The sequence below is a fragment of the Xiphias gladius genome, chromosome 17 (assembly GCF_016859285.1).
Source record: "Xiphias gladius isolate SHS-SW01 ecotype Sanya breed wild chromosome 17, ASM1685928v1, whole genome shotgun sequence".
NCBI lineage: Eukaryota > Metazoa > Chordata > Actinopteri > Istiophoriformes > Xiphiidae > Xiphias > Xiphias gladius.
The window spans coordinates 12,554,939-12,575,000 of record NC_053416.1 but is presented as its reverse complement, the minus strand read 5'-3'; the positions used below and the strand labels follow the sequence as shown (position 1 = coordinate 12,575,000).

Genomic DNA, 20,062 nt, shown 5'->3' with positions numbered 1-20,062 from the left:
AGCATACTTGAGCCATCATTCTCAATTCCTGATAAACGCCCTCTAGCAGGTGAAAGGTACCTGCCCCCTCCTTCCGTTTCTGGCATGCAGTGCTTCTGTTTCAGCCCGACTACAACAACAGAGGGAAGATAAACATTGGCGAAGAGCACCGACCTCGAGCAATTTCTGCCACAGCTTTCCCTATTATAATCAATTCCAGTGTTTAAACAGGTGCAACATTTCTGTTTAAGGTATTTTATGAGCTTTTTTTGGCATTCTGGTGGGCCTGGGGAGGAGGAAGGCCCTGATATTTTGCTATAATATTGATTTATTAGATCACAACCTGTTCCTGATGAATCTCCGTCCGGAAATCTAAGCTCCCCTCTCATCAAGCAGTAACTGTCACGATATTCACAAAAAGTGTTTTATTTCAATTCCCACATGATGGTGAGCTTTCTTTCTGACTATTCTGAAAGCTTAATTAATATTAGAACCCTAAATTCATACATTTACAACATATAACTAACTTAACTGTTTTCCCTTTTGTTTTTCACGTATTTGCCCATAATGGAAGAGATATTTACAACAAATACATTTAAGTATAATGACACTCAATATAGATAAAAAAAATAAACTTAATAAACTGAATAGTCTAGAGCTGTAAAGATTAGTGATCGACAGAAAATTCATCAGCAGCTATTTTGGTAATGAATTAATAATTCAAGTCATTTATCAGGCAAAAATGCCAAACATTTAATGTTCCAGCTCCTCAAAGGTCAGAATTTGCTTCTTGTCCTTTTGGAGGCTGCAGTAACACTGAAACTTTCATGAAGGTAGGATTTATTGCAGGACTGTTGTATTAGACTGTAGCTAAGTGTGCCTAAGAAACTTTCAACTCAGTGTAAGTCTTAGCCCGTGCTGCAGGCAGACAGAGTGGGCAAAAAATTTGATTTTCTCTTAAAAAATAAGTCATCGTTCAATTGCCTGTACATTTACTATACATTTGAGGTACAGTAGCACATAAAAGGAACCCTGGTGAAGGACCTGAGACGTCATGTGAGAATAGAAATCTGTTCTATGTGTACCAACATGGCACTACATCACACAAGTGTTATATAGCAATGTGAGTGTTTCGGTGTGTGTAGGTACAGTATATACACACACCATTCGCCCATGGGTCAGTAAAACCTGTCTTTTTGTACCTTACAGCTTTGTGACATGCTGATTCCTTTATCTTGTTACAGGTGAACAAACAGATAGACAAAAACACACGTATACACACGTATACACACGTATACACACGTATACACACTCCATCTGACAAGATGACAAGATAGGGTAGATTCATGTGTTATGTCAGGCAAATCCCACTTCCCTTCACAATACATGACACCTACTGTCTCACCCCACCATGATATCTGTGTGACTGTGCGGGTGTGTTGGTGATTGTAATTACATACCAGCACCTTGCCAGGTACATGTGCTCCTTGACGAAGACTGATCCAGAGAGCAGGATGTACCAACAGGTAGCAATGCTGTCTGGGCTGGAGCAGAGAGAAAGAACACACAGGCGTGAAACAGTCGAACAATCTAACACTCCAGTCTGTGCTTCATAACACCGAATGTGTTGGACAATGTGAACCTTCAATATTCCCATTTTTGAACTTGTGTTACATTTCATGATTGGGAGTTAATTGGCTTGTATGCTAAGTGGGTTTTTTTTAATCAATTCTTGCCATGTGTGCTTTTTGATTCATTTCTTGTATCCGACTCCACAGTTATTTTGGGTTACTTGGATTTTTAAGTTACAGTTTTATTTTCTATCAGCAAGTCCTACCCTGCTGTTATTTATCTAAAATAATTGCCATGTTAGTGCCTTTGGTTTAAATCTGTACTTAGCAATTTTGCACCTGTGAAGCTCAAAATAGCAGCAAGAAGAAAAACTAACGTTAAGGATAACCAGACCTCAAATAATGACTCATCAATCAGACGAAGCAATGAACAACAAAAGATTAAAAGTCCCCTGAAGTTATAAGAAATCATTTTTTTAGATCTTTTTGAAAAGTGTCACCTCCACTTACTTTGGCTTTTTGATGGTCCCCTGTTCCTGCTCTATGTTATATGGTTTTGTTCTGATTTTAAGAGTTGAAATAGGGCTATTCTGTCCATCGTGTATCAATACATGTATGGCTGCATTGGCTTCAAAGACCAATTTAATACAAGCCAGGACTCTTACGTGACATTTTTTCCAAGTCTTTGAAAAATACAGAAGTTATGTGAAATGAACTGAAGAGTGTAATCCCTGAGAGAAAATATAAAGTGCACATCCGAGCTTTGAATCCCAAGTGATGCATCTTGCATTAGCATAAATGTGTTCTTAGGATGCCAAGCACTAGAGAGCCATGATATAATGTGCCTGCAATGCAAGGTGGAGAGAATCCATTAACGACAAGCAGCCATCCTGAAAGGTCTGGAATAAACAGAGGTGAGGGAGTCACGTAATCTGGTCTGTCATTCACAACAGAGGCGAGATCTGAAAATAAAGAATTAAAAAAAGCTATGTGTTTCTCCACGCTATTTCATGTATTCATTTTATCTGTTAACCGCCCACACCAGTCTAATTAACTTCATAATAAGATGGGTGCTCAAGTCAGCAGCGAGCCAAGATGCAATCATACATGAAGAGGTCAGTCAGAGGAGAAAAGGTCTGTGCCTGTTGTTATGAATATGAATCTAGAGACTGGGAACATGGACTGAGAAATTAGGAGTGTTTGAAGTCTGGAGATAAAAGACGTACCATAGTGGGAAGAACAGCACATTATGGAAAGATTGTAATGATTTTACCTCTTCTTCCCTGATAAACAACAGTGGCTTTTCCGTGTGATATATGTATACAAATAATTTCTAAATACATTGAAATTTACATGGGCAGATCTTATTCACATTCAGACATAACTGCACATTTTAATTAACATTCAAAAACTTTTCCAATTGGATAGAATATGCAGGATTATTAATCCACAAAGTGGCACATTTTAACAGCTGTATAAAAATACCATGTAGGGATTTGAATTTTAATGAATAATTAAATATAAAATAATTATGTATACAAGTTAAAATACCACTGAAGGGGTTTTGTCCTTTTTCAACTTTCGAAGCATAGGCCTAAGTTTACATTCAAATTGTAGGTAGCTATTTAAATGATAGTCTGCAGTTCAGAGCAGTGTGAAAGTGGCCTTATGAGATAAAGACTGGCTCTTTATTTCCTAATATTTGGCCTTTCTCTAGGTATGTCTGTGCAATTTTGAAATCCAATTCCCAAAGTCAGATACATGTATCCACACAGGGCCAGAAAATTATCATCAACCCCCACTGCTATTTCTTTTAGTCTCTGCGTCATTTTTGCCCACACACTCCATATCTTTGCATCACTTGGGTGCACTCTGTCATTGAGCTAGATCCAAACTACATGCGCAGTAATCCCATCCAAAGATCACACAGACCCTGACTATTTCCATAATTGGTTGGGGTAGATCTGATATGTGCAAAATCTGATTTTAGTGCAAACGTCACTTCATCTTTTCAGGTGAGATTATAAATATTGCATTAAAGTAGTGATTTCAGCAGAATTGGTTTGTTGATTCAGCCTCTAAATGGTTCAAACCCTTTATATTTGCTGCTGTAAAATACTAATGCATATTATACAGTTTGATGCACTTATTCCTGCTTCTATAAAAGGAAGTGATCTGTTTGTTCTACACAGAAGAAGCAGTAATGGGAACTGTGGTTTAAGAAACAAAGAAAAGATGGATAGCTCAGTCTTCATCTTCAGAAAACTATGACGCTGTTGTGGACACACTGTTTTAAAAAAGTGATCACTAGGATGTACAGTGCACAAAAAGACCACAATAATGACCACTTCATACCAAACATACAACCCAAACAAAAAGTAAAAATTAAGATCATTTAACACTTTTAGGAGAAGAAATAATTTACAGAAAGCCATCCAACTATTTATTTATCCACAAAAAATGCCAGTCACTGGTTCCAGTTTCTCAAAAGTGTAGATTGCAGCTTTTTTTGTTTTATTCCATTGTAAATTGATGATAGTTTGATTTATTTGTTCTTTGTCCAAATGTTGGTCGCACATAAGAAATTTAAAGATTTGTTGGGCACTAGGATATTGTGAGGGGCAACTGTTGATCAATTGGAAAAATAACGGAGAAATGACACAATAATGAGAATAATCGTTAGTTACAGTCCTACTCCTATGTGCATCAATGCCATACATGCCATTCCCTCTCTTTCTGCCATCTGGTTGGTTCTTTTTGGTGTCATTTTTGTGTAAGAAAGCAGAAATCCTAACATAAATATTTTTAGAAGAAAAACAACAAAAAAGAAGAGTTGCTTTCTGCATTGTTGGGTTTAAGGGAGGCCAACATGATTAACTACTATTATGGTTTCAAAGGACAGACTTTGATTACTTTCATCTGCTGTCTGTATAGTGTGTGTGTGTGTGTGTGTGTGTGTGTGTGTGTGTGTGTGTGTGTGTGTGTGTGTGTGTGTGTGTGTGTGTGTGTGTGTAATTGACTAATTGGTCAAGGCAGGCGCTTTGTTCTGGGTTAAGCTACTTAAGACTGGCCCCGGGTAGAGAGGCAAGAGAGGAAGATTTTGTGTGTGTGTTTATTGGATGGTAAATTAAACCACTGACTGTCTAATGTGATTCTAGTGAGGACAATAATACATCAACAGGATGGGGAGCTTCTCTCTCCTTCCTCTCATCTGTCTCTGTCCTCCCTCTATCTCTCACGCTTCCTCCACATCTCGGCTGCCTTCATCCCTCTCCTACCTTGTTTCAAATTCCTCTTCCCTCCCCTCACTTCATTTTCCTTTCTCGCCTCCCTCTCAACATTGCTATCCTTTTCTCCTTCTCCTTGTTTCTTCAGCATATTTGCCTTTTAGTTTCTTCCCTCCTCTGCACCCTCTCCCCTTTTAATATACGTCCTTACATGTCTCATTTGCCGCCACTTCCTCCCTTCTCTTCTCATCATCTCTTTTCATCTACCCTCTCCTCTTTTCAACACCCTCTGGTGCCTCTTCCTCTTTCACAAGATTCTCGTTCCTCTCTCATCCCTGTTCTCTCCTTTTACTCTGCCTTCCTCTTGACTAGTCTTCCTCTAAATCCACACTGTATATGATGCTAAACTGACTTATTCTTGCAGTCTGTTTGATCCATCTCAGTATCTATTTATTCACAGCCCATGACAGATAGGCAGAAAGCAAGGCAGACAGGCTATCAGTGGATCTGTCAATATTATAGTCAGCTCTAGATCAGTGTTCTCATCCAGACAATGGTATATTTAACCTGGAGTGGACTTCAGAAAAATGATTTAAAGTGCAAAAAAAAACACTTACAGCGTGAGACTTGAAAGTTTTACTGGGAAGTTTGAACATGTTTTTAAGAGGCAACACATAATGTGGATGATTTAACAGCAGCCTAATCCGCATTTTTCCTTTTGATATTTTTTCTTGCTTATTTTTAAACTCTATATGATGCAAATGTTTAGAAAAATATGTGTAAAAAGTCAGGTCTTGCTTGAAATAATCATATACAGAGCGGATGTCATAGGGTTAAACAAATGTGTGCTGTGTACCCCATGTGTGTTGTGGCACTGAACATATTGTTTGGTTCAGAGAGATGCACTCCCAGTTTTTAATGACATCCAGCTTTGTTGCTGTGGAGTTTGACTGCACTTATTGTGAAAAGCTTTAGACAAAAGAGACTGCCAAATGAACGTACTGTAATGAAAGAAAGTTTTATTCGTTCACATCCCAGAGTGCTATTCTCTGAGCAACAATGCTTATGTGCCCCTGATCAAAACATAATTTGCTCTAGTGCAGCTGCTTCGTGGCCAAAACTAACTGTTGTCGTTGTTGTTGTTGTGTGCAGCTACCGAGTTTCAATGTTGTCTGTGATCATGAATCAGGGCATTTTTAAAACAATGTTTATGAAGTGAAATTTCACTGGGTTAATACTGGGAATGAAAATATAACATCGCCTATTTGAATAAAACAATCTTGCTCCAACAGATATTTTGAAAAAAAAAAAAGAGAGTAAGTGCAGCAGAACACAGCCGAGCACTTCCTGTGCAGTGTGAGAGCTTGTACTTACTAGAACAGGACGTGGTTAGCCTCATGTCTCTCATACCTAGCTGAGGTACACATCGACCTGAGAGAGAAAGGCAAAGATGTTAACTTTTTCTCTCTAAAAACGTCTCTAATACATCTTTATCTCTGACAATCCATCACATATCCATTCTAGACTTTTTTCTTAGAAGGCACCGAGCTCTCCCATTTTAGACACTATCCTTACTGTTTGTCAGTTCAGAGTGTTAAGGTGACCTACTACTCATTTTCTGGCTGCATCCCAATTTCATCTTCTCTGGTCTGAGCTATACCTGAATTTTGCTGTGTATTTGCAATTGGTCATTTGAGCCCAATTACAAAAGAAACAGGGTTTGTAAACATGTAAACCCAAGTCAAATGAAATCACGAGTACTCTATTTTGATAATTGGACAACAGAGGTTTGGTAGCATACATTGACTTTTGGTTCATTTTATCATTCATTTACCAAGCATGAGAAACTGTTGTCTATCGGATGTCTACATCTGTGTCTGTGTTTCCCTAGAACCCCTCATTGTGGAATTATTTCTTGTAAGTGGTTCAGATTATAATTTCACACCATTGTTTGTTAGGAAAAAGGGGCTCAGACATGCAATTTAACGGCTCAAAATCATTGTTACAACCTGCTAAAGTGAATCAAACTAGCAAATACCACATTTCTGACTTCAAGCAGAACATTTGAAACATGCTTGGTATGAATATCTAGTAACACCCTCAGCCTGAATGTCCTGTGACTGATGAAGCCAAGGTGGAAAAACCAGCCTTGGGTAAAAGGAATTTGCAAAAAAATTCTAAGCACCTGTTTCTAAGCACCTCTATCCAAACCTGTTTGGATAGAGTGTGCCACATACAACAACTCATGCAGAAAGTAAGCCTATAGGCTACTCTAAAGGTAATCTGGTAAATTGAAAATGTGACTAAACTATGACTTACCTTAGCTGATGTTCCCTAAGATGAGAGAGGACATCCATGTGGTAGAGGTGACAGTAGATGGTGTGCAGGTCCTGCAGGATAGAAAGACAATGAAATCATTATTACTAAGCATGTCAACATCCACCATGAAAATACTAAACAGGCGAAATCGTTAAATCATGTCACATTTCCACATATACACACAAAAAGGGAGAAGCTCTCACACCCTTAGACTAGGGATGCGACGATCTGACTTAGTCTCTCCCAGTACCGATTCTGGTACCTCAGCTCAGGGCATCTGCTGATACAGAGTACGGATCCGATACCAGTTCTGTGTGTATAAAATTTAAAGTCTATATACCTCACTGCATGGAACTCAGTGGGATGATTTTTATAAGGTGACAGGAGGCCAGGGATTGCTTTGCTACTAAAAACGGATGTAACTGACAATGGAAACAATGAATCTTATAAAGAAATTGATAAAAGAATCTGTTTCTTTAATGAGAAACAGTCACATCTCAAGATAGCCAGTGTGCTTAATGAGGTCGGTATCACTAGCCATACCAATCCAACAGATTGGATCACTGCATCCCTGAAAACAAAGTTTACAGCCTTTTCAAACAATATATTATATATTAACACAAAAAATGTAAAATCTGCAAATTGCATAGTGTGCTTGGTATTTAAAAAGTCAAAGCTTTTAAAAGATTAGTTCATTGTTTAGAGTGTGTGGAATGTCTCAGCACCATGTAAATCACATCTAGTGTTTGTGCACTCTGACAGAAGCCACTAGGACTATGCCAAACATTGCCTATCAAATTGACACCTTCAAACCAGAAAGGCAGGCATACCACTTATCTGCGCACATGACAGCAGTGAGACACACACAGATATATCCACCCACCGTCTTAAAATAGTCTTCTATCAGGGCCAGCTGTCAAAACATTAAGAGGCTGAAAGAGTGTCTATGTGAAGGGAACAGCTTCATATAAGCATCTGCAGGATCAAATAAACAGAGTGGACACAGGGCAGCTACTTTTAACAGGTGGACTGCATGGCTGACTGGTTATGTGCACACAACTGCTCTCACACACGAAGACACACACAGAAAGACACAGGCTAATTCACCATAGGGAACAGAGATGGAGCCATGCTTTATTGCCTTCCGAAATCTCCCTCTATTTTCTATTCCAGTCTAACTGACTCTATACAGTGTACATAAAGTTCATAGTTAATCCACAGCTTAGAGGCACAGTTCAACATTCGGAGAAACAAACTTATTTGCTTTCTTGCCAAATGTTAGATGAGAGGATTGATACAGTACCACTCTCATATCTGTACGGTAAATGTAAAACTACCACCAGCAGACAGCTTAATTATCTTAGCATGTACACAGAGAGCAAGGGAAACAGCTAACCCAGGTCTGTCCAAAGTGAACAAAATCCATATACTAGCTCACGAATTAACACACTGTATCTTGTTTGTTTAACACAAACACCAACCAAAGTGTAAAAATGAAAATTGACCATTTTACAGGGGATACATGCCTGAATATTTCTTGGTCAGGAACAGTAACTTTCTGGAGTCTCTACTGGTTGCCTCGGGACTGGTCCTGGACTTTGGACAGAGCCAGGCTTGCTTAGCTAAATACTTGGCCAAATACTTAGCGTACAGACATGTGATTGGTATAAATCTTGTCATCTAAGTTTCTCCTAAGAAAGGGAATAAGCATAGTTCCCAAAATGTCAAACCTTTCTTTTAAAGAACAGCCAATGTACTATAATTTTGAAGCCAAATCATCGACATGTCTGCGTCTCCCTCTTTCACTTTCTCTGTCATTCTGTTGTGGCCAATGTACAGGTTCAGCATCATGCATTTATATATTTCCTGTATGACTGAAATGGTCAGCTAAACTAAGCAGTTGAGCGAAACGAGCACATATAAACAAAAAACGCAAGTTTTCATCAGCCAACTAGAAGCTGCACCAGTCTTTGAAACTTCTGACAGCTGAATTAAAAAAAAAAAAAAAAAAACCTAACAATCATCCCTCTTTAGGATAAAGCAAAGTCACAGCTGCAGTTAAGCAAGGACGCAAAAAATGCCCAGCTACAATCCCTTAATCAGAAAATTCCTAGAGGCCAAATTTATATTTGCAGTACGTTGTGTTTGTGAAACACAATTTCCTCACTGGTTTTGTTTACATACAGCTTAAGCAGACTGAGTATTTGTTTTTCTGGTAGAAAATTATTGACAAGCATTTCATACAAATACAAAGAGCCAGACAAAAGTTTTATGTGTACTTTGAGGATGTGTAGCTTTAGGCTTTGTAAGATTTTCTAAGCAGCATTTACAAAGAAAACCCCCAAAAAGAAAGATGTACACAAATATAGAAATTGGAAAATATGGATCATATGTTTAAACAGTTAACATTAGACATGCTTCCCCTATTAATGGTTTTAACATCTTCAGCCTTTTTAGTACAATTTCATTCAAACAAAACATAAAAACTATTGCGAGGTAATGCAGCAGTATAATAGGAATGCAACTGGATCACTACAGCAGAGGGGGAGAGAGAGAGCAAAAGAAAGAAGAGCGTGCTTCTGTGAAAGCATAGTTTCTGTGTGTCTGCGTGAACACGGCATGTGTGTGCTGGTAAGCTGAGTCAAAAACTGGGAGCCAGTGGAAGCAGAGATCAACACTGGGGACTAGGGAGCCTTTAATGCAATGGACCAAAAAACCCCTGATGTGTTGTTGGCTCTATCTGACACAGCAAGGAAGGGTTGGGGGAAGAGAAGGAGGAGAGAGGAAGTAAGCAAAAGGAAGAGAGTGAGGAAAGAAGGACGGGAGGGCGTGAACCGAGCAGCCAGACAAAAGGAAAATAGTAAGGGAGAAAGGGGGAGGCAAAGAATAAACATTAGAGATGAGAGACAAAGATGATAAAATGGATCAGGTGAATTCCAGTCTGCAAGGTTTATACCATGCACTTTGTAGCGTATTGTTGTGCTACCTAGAATGCTATCTAGTTAGACTTATTTATAGTGTCTTGTTCCTCTCCTTTTTGCTATGTGAATGAACTGTGAATAATCGGTTGGAAATTGCTCAAATTTTTTATGGTTACCTTGCCCAATTTGGGTTGAGCACTGGGCTGAAATCACGTATCAGTATCTGAGGAATTTTTAATGATATACAGTATGTTGTGATTTGGACAATTACAACAGGCATACTATCTTTCTCAACATAGTTTCAGCAAGGTCATAATGCACAGCGCTTAGATGCTCACTGGTGTTTCATGCTTTTATGCTATTTCATGCTTCTAAGTATAAAAATATTTATAACGGAGTCTCCCAAATGTCTACTTAGGTCCCCGCAAGCCCTTTAAGACACTGAACACGAGGTTCTCAGCCATTTAAATAGGAGCTAAACGCTGAAGATCAGAGAGCTTGACCTGGCCAGCTGCTTTACAGGGAGAGTTGTAACCTCAGAGGCACAGAGACAGTGCACAGGGAGCAGGCATTGAAAAGCCTGGTTCACAGTGGTGAGGTAGTAGAACTGTATTGACTTCAAATTACAGTTAACTGGGTTAGTGAGCACAACAAACTGCTGCAGTAAGCCCTCCTGTCATGTTGCAGAGCGGGCACCGTACCCTGTGTGTGCACAGTAAGTGTGTGTATGACAGGACATACAGGCCTGAGGCGACTAGCTAGCATAGGGGCTCAGATTAGGCCAGGCAGCCCCGATACCCACCTCAGCTCTGCTTGTTAGTGAGTTTCCTGGGCTACATCAAATGGTCAGCATGTTTCAAAAAGACATAGTACTACCAAGTCCATTATTTATCATGTGGCCACAATTCATTTATTTTAACTTGGAAATATTTTAGTGTGTTGGCCTGTTGGAGGCAAACCAGCCCTCATAACAGAGAAATAAGATAAAACACAGATCTACTGTACATATTCAACTATGCTCTCTATGTTTTGCTTGTTATTTCTTGACTTGGATGTTTGACCTTCACTGTGCAGAATGGTGCATGTGCAGAGTTTGACACTAGGAGTTTGTTTTCTCATTCATCAGCTGAAGATGGAAAGTTTCTCTGTGATAACCTTACATCTGAGATTAGGAAGTGCACGTATGAGCATGATTTTGTGACTAGTTTGGAAGTCAAACGTGGTCCAGTTTACAACTTGCACAAGTGCGATGTGGAAACTTGAAAGGTTCAATGCACATACACTGAGAACTGACTTTTCAGGGACAGTTAAAATATAAAAGATTTAAAAAAACAAAAAATTACAATAGAAAATATTCTGGATTTTTCAATGAAGGAGGAAATTTAAGTAAATTTGTAAAGTAAATTTAAGATTTTCAAACTAAGCAACAGAACTTTTTTCATGGAAATCCCTTGACAGATACAAAATATTATTCAAAGGAGAGTATTTCTATGTCTTAAAACATGTCTGGAACAGATCTCTAATGAATACTTCTGTATGAGCTGTTACTTAAAATATCATTATCAATTAGTCCATTCCTTATCATTTCAATTTATTGGTTTGTGAAATTTCAGAAAATGGAAAAAACAATTTCCCTGAGCCTAAGATGTCTTCAGATTGCTTATTTTATTTCAGTCCAGCAGTCCAAAACCAAAGATAGAAAGCAGCAAATACTAACATTTGAGAGGCTGGAACCAGCAAATGTTTGCTAAAATGACAATTAATCAAGTATCAAAGCTACAGTCAGTTCATTTTCTGTATCAACTAATCACTCAATTGAATCATTTCAAAACAAGCCAATTTTACATTCAGTGCTCAGCTCTGTAAAGCCCCACCTTGTCTCATGTTACTTGTCTTGGTTACGCAACAACTTCACACTGAGTAGAGCAAAGAGATGTGGGCCTTAATGCTGACGTTGATCATGGTCATTTCCTGGGGTCGTAAGGTGTATCCATTTGAACTGAAATATGAGGCATAAGCTGTTTTACTGATTTTAAGTAAAGTTAAAATCAGTTTTGAATTAACCCACAGATAGCGCAACCTGCATAGTGACACCTAATACAAATTAATTTACAAATGCACCACTTAACTACATGACCCTAAAAGAAACTATGTAGTGATTTCACTACTACTAACACATGCCCATGAAGCTAACTGTCCCTATTTCATGTATTGATTAGCGTAAAGGAGGTCATCAAAACGCCCAGACAGACAGATAGCAGGATGTCTGTGGAGCGAATCTATGCTTTGTCATTTCAGTCTGTGGTCTCTCAGAGAGAAGATGGTAACGTGATCACTACAACGTCCACGCCAATCTCTGCCTCTGTGTCCTCAATGCACATATACACTGCTTGGACGTGAAGTGAGAGTGTGGTGGCCATGGTCTGGTTCTTGGTTTCCTCCAAGGGGGAAGCAATCCGTATATTCTGATATAGTGGTGCCTCCAATCCACAAGAAAAACCTGTCCCCAGTGTAATAAGATTTGGCCAAAACACAGTGTTGTTTTGGTTGTTAAATATGCATAGGATTCGAGTTTAGAAGCTGTTCTTGAAAGTAATTCCCTTTTCTTTTCTTTTTTTCATGTAACAGTGATCAGCCCATGAATTAAAAAATGATTCCCATTGCACTGTTTCTAACAAGGTCTGCTTTAATTCAACATCTGAAGACATTAGTAACAAAACATCTCTAATGCACCTGATTTGATGTATCAGAAAGCCAAATCCTTTACATGTTCAACACTAGACAGTTTTTATGTCCAACTATCGAAGCCATGTCCATCATGTCATTAACCTCAAGCCCACGTGCCATGCATTGTTGTCTCATTGTCCTGTCCTCCCTAAGGACAGCGCAGGCCAGCGGAGCAACCCTCCGCAGTGACTTTTGACCTTTGTCCTGATCTCCCTGGAGGCTCATTTGGAGGCCTGATGACCCCTTCTGTGATTAGGACGTGACAACCTCAGGAGAGACGTCCACCCATCCAATCTGACACATCACCAGCTGAGGCCGCAACGTTTCATTTAAACTTGTTTTATATGGCCAATGTTGCCAGATTATTTTACTTTTTGAGGATGAGATGCATTTAGAGTCTATTCTTATATTTGGTAGAGGTTTCAATCCCAGTTGTAATTGAGGGTGCTTAGAATCCTAAAGAGATTGATGATTCTCAAAGGCTGGCTCAAATGACTATAATTTTCTAAAATACTATAGTGATATTACTTTCAAGTGACAAGTATGATTCAAAGATTCTAAGTTACTTTTGTTGATGCAGTCAGATCTTTATGTATTATTTGACACACTGGCACATAGGTTCAATGCACATGAGCAGAATCAAACTGAATGTTTGTCAGTGAAGAGAAAAAGTGACTTTCTTCATTTTACTAAAAAGTCAACTCTTTGAAGACACACGCTACTAATCGCAGAAATATCTAAAATGTCTAAAAATGTGGCTGTCGAACTAAAATTAAGACACCGAGCTGATCAGTGATGCACTGACCTTGCTGTGCTTCCTCTGGTTTGTGTGCTTTCAGATGGTGTGTGCAAGTCAGGTAGTTACAGCACTGCTGCCACCTCCTGGCAGAAACATCCCTCTTTGTCCTTAATGAGACTTGGTCCAAAAGATACTGTACATGTACTGACACATTTAAATAATTGTAGATGGATTATTTAATTCTCCTTTATGGCAGCATCTATCCAGACAGCAACAGCACATTGGGAAAAAAGGACAGTAACAAAAAAATTACTTGAAATTTGTGTTGCTACTGACTGTACAGTATGTAACTGTAGTAGAAAAGTGAAAAGTTTTCTGCCTGTGTCAGAGCTGTCATGTGACCCGATCCACTGACCTTGAATATAACCATATACATTTGGTGAAGCTATTTTGTCCACATTTTACAGTAAAAGTAATTGTGTGTGTCTTTGTTTCTAGCACTGCTAAGCCAGACAGGATACTGACGTTCTGACATGTGGCTTGCTAAAATATGCCGGTTACTCATACATAAACAAGATGTGACTGCACAGAACTTGGAACAGTCATACAAAAGCAAGTTGTAGCAGTACAGAGACTGTTGCTCACCCACCACATTTCTCCCTTTCCAGTCAAGAGGCAGCCTATTAACACAGAGTTCTTGATATGCTGAGGCACTCCTACGTTAGTAAGAAATAAGCAGGCTACTGTTGTGCAAAAACTGCAATTTCAACTCTGGAAGCTCTGCTTTTTAAATTTTCACGTATAGTAAAGTTATTATCCCAGTTAGGCAAAGAAAACTTAAAAACTCAGAGTTCAAAATTCTTCCACTGAAGTTTGTGAAAAATTGACTTTTCAGGAGGAACTGGGTTTTATCTCCAGCTGAGCCTGACTTTGCTCAGAGTTCAGCCACCCCTCGTCCCACTTTCACCTCCACCAGAATGTAAAGCATGCCGGTCAGTCTAACACTGACACAGAGGGGATATTGTATACAGATGATACAACACGACCATTGAAGCCAGCAGAACAAACAGCTAATATCCTGCCTGCAGAGCAGGCTTTTACCATTTACATTACGTACACTACTGACCCCTCTGTGTCAACACTGTGCTGGGCTATATGTAGCATAACAAGGTTAAAAGCCAGTGACCAAAATACTTTAGTGTACAGAATATTCACAATGCATATATTATAAGGTTTTAAAAAGGCCTCAAAAACATTGTATCTTGGAATCTGTTTTTACAAGAACACTAAATAACAAAAACTGTTCATTTGAACAGGAGGATTAAATTTTACAAGGAGAAATGCATCAGTAAATATTTTAAACCAGATAAATGATTATATCCACAGAATATAAGTTTTAAGAAAAAAGTTTTGCGAGGTAAGGATGAGGAGTAATACAGTAATACAACATGCATATGATTTCACCCTTGTTATCATTTTAACAGTAGGGGTTTTTTTTTTAAAAATGGCTGAAAGTTTGAATTGGAATGAAGCTTTCTATAGACTACGTAACTACAAAGGTACAGTAAAGCACATAAAATAATTACAATTACTATGTGAAAATGGTGGATTCAGTAGAATTAATATTATAGCTATAAAGTCTGGTATAACAGTCATGCAGCTTGTAAATGTTTAAATATGTTGACAAGATCCATGCATAAAAACCACACATTCCAGCGTGCTTGAAACAGAAAAATGCTAACAACAAATGTCTCAGTGGGACACCAGTGAAGTGTCAGCATTTCACAAAACTTGCCAATAGTCAGCTTGTGTACCACAGGTCCAATACCCGGTCCATTTTGATACAGGCCAGTTCTATATGGACAGAGGGAATTATCGCTAAAAGAAAAGTTGTGATACGTAATAGAAACTTTCTCCTCGACAGCATAAGCTTTACCCAAGGAGTATATGATCTGATTAGATTTTGGAGCACCTTCCTTTTGTTGAAGTTACTACAATTTGAATGTTTTGAGACACATAATTCATATTAGTAAGTGTGCCACTATGGAAATATTTGCTAATCAAAGCCAAAGGTTGACTGATTATGTCTACTAAACTATGGTGATTATGGCAGCTATAATGCCTCTTATTTGTACTTGGAAAGCTAGTTAAAGCTCCACATTTATTATTGATAAAACATCCCCATCTTGGAGTCAAATAAAATGCCAACAGAGAGACCAATGTACTCTTGGTCATTGCGCAATGTGTACATAGCTGCCTAATCTCCTTACCAGACACTTAAAGGCTCAAGTGAAAGCCTAACATCAAGCACAATATAACATTAATATTCCTAAAGCCTTAATGGTTTAAACTGGAGGGCGTCCCTTGGTACCATAATTACAGAAAGGATCATGACTTGTTACAAGCTGACTGACAATGCCCTGCTCCACTGTGCAGTAAGGCCTTATCACTATCAGCGTCAGTGTGAGGTTTCAAGTACACTTGCAGCGCTTAAATCTTAAATCCCCTCTTTCTGTTCACAGCTCAGCCTCTTTTCTGCTCGACAAAGGAACTATTTTCAGGAACAAGCCCAGGTCAGAGAGAGGGGCTTGTATCTGGATGCACAAAAAGCTTCAAAGTCTTTTTTCCAAAGCTTTCACCACAATATGATCCTGAAGAATTAAACACTCAAGAATCGGATAATTCAGTAAATCATTACAATCACAGAGTGATACTAGCAAATGTCTGCTAAGCAAAAATGCTGAAAACAAATACAGTGCAAGTCCTTGGTCCTAAGAGTTTCCGCACAATGAAAACTGAGGAGTTGGGTTCATAAAAATCCCAGTGACGACAGTGGTGGTGCTGGTGGTGGAGAGGGTTATGGAAACAGCGGGAAGGAGGGAGTGAGAGCAGGGAGAGGCGTAAGTAATGACCAGAAAAGAGAAACTTGTACTTGACTCAGACTTGCACATGAACAGGACAACTACAGTTACAGTATTTGCTTGTCCAATCGCCAGCAAAACATGTGGAGTTCAAGAAAATAACAGCCTTTAACAAAGCTAAATAGAAGATGAATAGTCCAAAATAGATCTTTAGAGGGTGGTTAGTTAGAAATAAGTAGAAGTAAGTTTTTCCGATAAATCGCTTCCTCTTGGGAAGGATGCCAACTGTGCATGGCAAATTTTTACCACTTTGTACCATAATTTCTGACTGTGTACTGGGAACGTCTGCTCTTTCTTTACTCCTACTAGAAGAGGGTGAAGAGTGAGTCTGGCCCAAAAAGCACCACACCAGCTGCCATCTCTCCACCCGCCAAACCAAACAGCCACACACGTACGCACAAAAACACTGCCACACACAGAAATGGAAAATCTGATCTTAGCTGCAGTTTTTTGCTGAAATGAATGAAGTAGGCGGTAGTTTCTTTTTTTTCTTTCTTGTCTACAATTAACTTTCTGTGACAGTGAGAAAAGGGGCATTACAGAATGTTATGCATTTACATTTTATGCTTTCTTTGTTATTGTTGTTTCTGCATTGTATGATATTTCAAAAGTTGCTGGGTTGTTTAAGGTGCAGCATTTTTCCACTACACGATCAAACACTGGGTAAAGACATCAAGGGGTGTAAGCCATCATTTTCCATAGATCTTATTCAATTATTTTGTTATATAGGCTACATAGCAAGAGCAAAAACCTATTTTCACAAATGTTTTATTGATGAAAAAAATCAATATCAATACTTGTTAAAAGTCACAGAAAAAGTCACAAAGTCACAGAAATGTAGGCCATCATCGGTATATTGGACTGTGACACACAGGGAAATTATATTGTGTTCTTTTTATGATTGCCTATTACACAATGTCCCATAAATATAAAAAGTGCTACAACTCATGCTTTGAAGTTGTCGTAATTTTAATGTTTCATCTGTTGTAATTACAATGTACATCCTGCCTAAGCTAGCTGTTGAGTTTCACAAATTTTGAAGACATCTTAAAACAATTTTATAAGTGTTTTCTACTCCCCCCTGCTCCCTCTCATTATCAACTCATTTTGCATCCATCTATCATTTCCCTTGGTTGACAATACACTCTGCACTTTTGTTACATGCTCTCATTTACTCAGCTGTTAACATTATTCCACAGTAATTTTTTACTACAACTTGCGAAAGTTTGACACCTAAATCTACAGAGTTGTTGGCCTCAGCAGTGGAGGACACAGCAGCCAGAGAGGTTTATGTCTTTTCAAAGCAGCAGATGTTAGAGAATGAACGCACAGTACTGAGCTGAACTCGGTTGAAGCAGGTTCCTGCCAGACAGAGGTCAGCTGACAGGCAAAGTTTGAGGGTGGGCTGCTAAGTTTAGGCAGACACAGAAACAGAAATGTGCAAACACAAACATGAAGAAGCATGTAAATGAATACGGCAGCTCTGGTTCACTGCAGGAGTCAAATTAAAGTAGCTGATGCATGCATCAACCTGGCCTAAACACTGCTGTCATGTACGTGGCCTTATAGCCAAAGGCGGGCTTTCAAGATAGCCAAGATATGGAACAGATAGCTGATCTCTTTCACCAATCTGTTCAGACAGGCAGCTCTGCTCTGCATTTCACACTCTCACTGCAGCGGCATTAATCAAAAACAGAAACACACAACGTAGCTCTGTGCCTTTCAAACATATTGGAATTTGCATAAGAGACATTATGAGACTGCAAAGACAAAAAGCTCCAAGTGTCTTACAGATGGTCTCACTAGTTTTAACTAGCCTGTGGGACTTGAAGAATTAATTCTGTTTTTGTTTGGTTTGGTTCATGCAAGCCTCAGATGTTTCTGAAGCCCCTGGAGACATGGACGAACTAGGTGAACCTGGAATGAATGGTTTCTCTGGTGAGAGCAGTACAAGCATCAGCGAAATTTAACCACTACTAACACTAAAGAAATCAGACTCATGTAAGCTTCATTATTCTTGGTTAGATGAAAAAACACCAACCATCCTTAAAAGGTTTCCTATAAATGGAGAGTTAGACCTAAAAGCCACATTTATGTTGGGGGTGGGAGGGCACTGAGGCTGATGAGGGATTTAGTGCAGATTGTAAGCAGTTAAACTGTAGACTAGAAACTGCTCAGTACAGATGCTAAACTAAAATGTAAAACTTCCACAGATCCAGCAAAAAGTGACAGACTGCATACAGTAGAATTTTTGAAAAGTTATAACATAGTGTAACAGCAAAAACTACATAATTAAAAATATATGAGCATACTCAGATTTAATCAGAATTAAATGAACATTCTTATCCATGTCCATTTGTACAAGTTGTCTACCTGACAACCACAACCCTGTGCATGAACATAACTACATTTGCTAACATTCACATATAGTTTCAATACATTTGAATGGAAAATATCATGGTGTGTCACAGCGAGTAACAAGAGCAGAAGCGAACGCACAATGGTACCACCTAAGTTACACAGCCAAAATTTCAAGTACCTGACACACACACGCACGCACACACGCACACTCACACGCACACACACACACGCACACACACACACAAAACAAATCCCTGCCAGTGAATGGTTCTTATCTGTGTAGACGTAACCGAAAGTAATTGCCAGTTAACATTGGACTGACTGGACAGAAGACTATTGGACTGAGTTCACTAACTGCAGATTAAGCCATAGAAGCTGGCGAAAGACTTACTCAACCCTAGGGACTTGAAACTTTCTCATCCCCTGGGCAAATATAGTTTCCACCTTGAAAACCAGGAGAATGAAAATGCAGTCCAGACCATCCCAGTCAAAAACTAAACTAGAAAAAAACTAGAAAAACTAAGGACTGTACACCCAACACACACTAATAATTTACACATGTCAACACACCAGATTTCCTCTTTTGGCCACTGAGAAGACCAACTGGAGGGACTGATGATTACCTGCCTTGCTGTAATTTACCCAAGGGCAGTGTTTCTCCTTCTGTTTTATTTTCTGGCAAGCTTAGACAAAAGACATAATTTAAGTAGATACACTGGGAAGCAGGAAGAGAAACCGCAGAACCAATTCCTTGCATGAGCCTGGCAAGCTAGCGGCCAGTAATCAATGAAATAAAGCAAAAACTATCAAAACGGGAGCTCCTTAAACCTTCCAATGATTCGAGGAAGGACACTGCAGTGTAGAAATATTATGACTTTGTTGTGACACCAGTTAAAAACATCCAACTTTCTTCCACAATGTCTACACTTAAAGAGCATCACGATTGTGCCTGTACAAAATTCTGTTTTGGATTATAACTGTTCGGACTGTGGTGAAGTTCAGCTGGGGAAAATGTTTTGAGTTTACCAACCACATTCATCTGGTCAATATGGGGAAAAGGTAAAGTTGATCTAATAACCGATAAGGAATATGAGTTATTATTTTGAGATGCTATAGTGGTAGTTGCAATGTGTGTATTGCCACTATACCAATGGCTTATTCGCTCAATGAAATTATATAGGCTTTGAGCTGGTGGCCCCCCATGCCCAACGGTAGTCTGCGATTGTCTATTGACAGATTGGTCATTTTTTGTTTGCGAGAAAATCTTTCCAACGTAGGCACATAACTTTGTTTTCAG

General features: G+C 38.9%; 1 protein-coding gene across 3 annotated transcripts in view; it reads right to left on the bottom strand.

Moving 5' to 3' along the window:
• The window catches only part of rapgef6 (Rap guanine nucleotide exchange factor (GEF) 6), a 153,443-nt gene that overhangs the window by 112,784 nt on the left and 20,597 nt on the right, over window positions 1-20,062 (bottom strand). For all 3 annotated transcript variants that reach the window (XM_040149779.1, XM_040149781.1, XM_040149780.1), the window contains exons 2-4: window positions 7,097-7,167; window positions 6,152-6,208; window positions 1,440-1,523 (exon numbers count right to left, since the gene is read on the bottom strand). In XM_040149779.1, coding sequence (XP_040005713.1) covers window positions 1,440-1,523; window positions 6,152-6,208; window positions 7,097-7,167 — 212 coding nt within the window. The remainder of the gene's footprint in view (window positions 1-1,439; window positions 1,524-6,151; window positions 6,209-7,096; window positions 7,168-20,062) is intronic.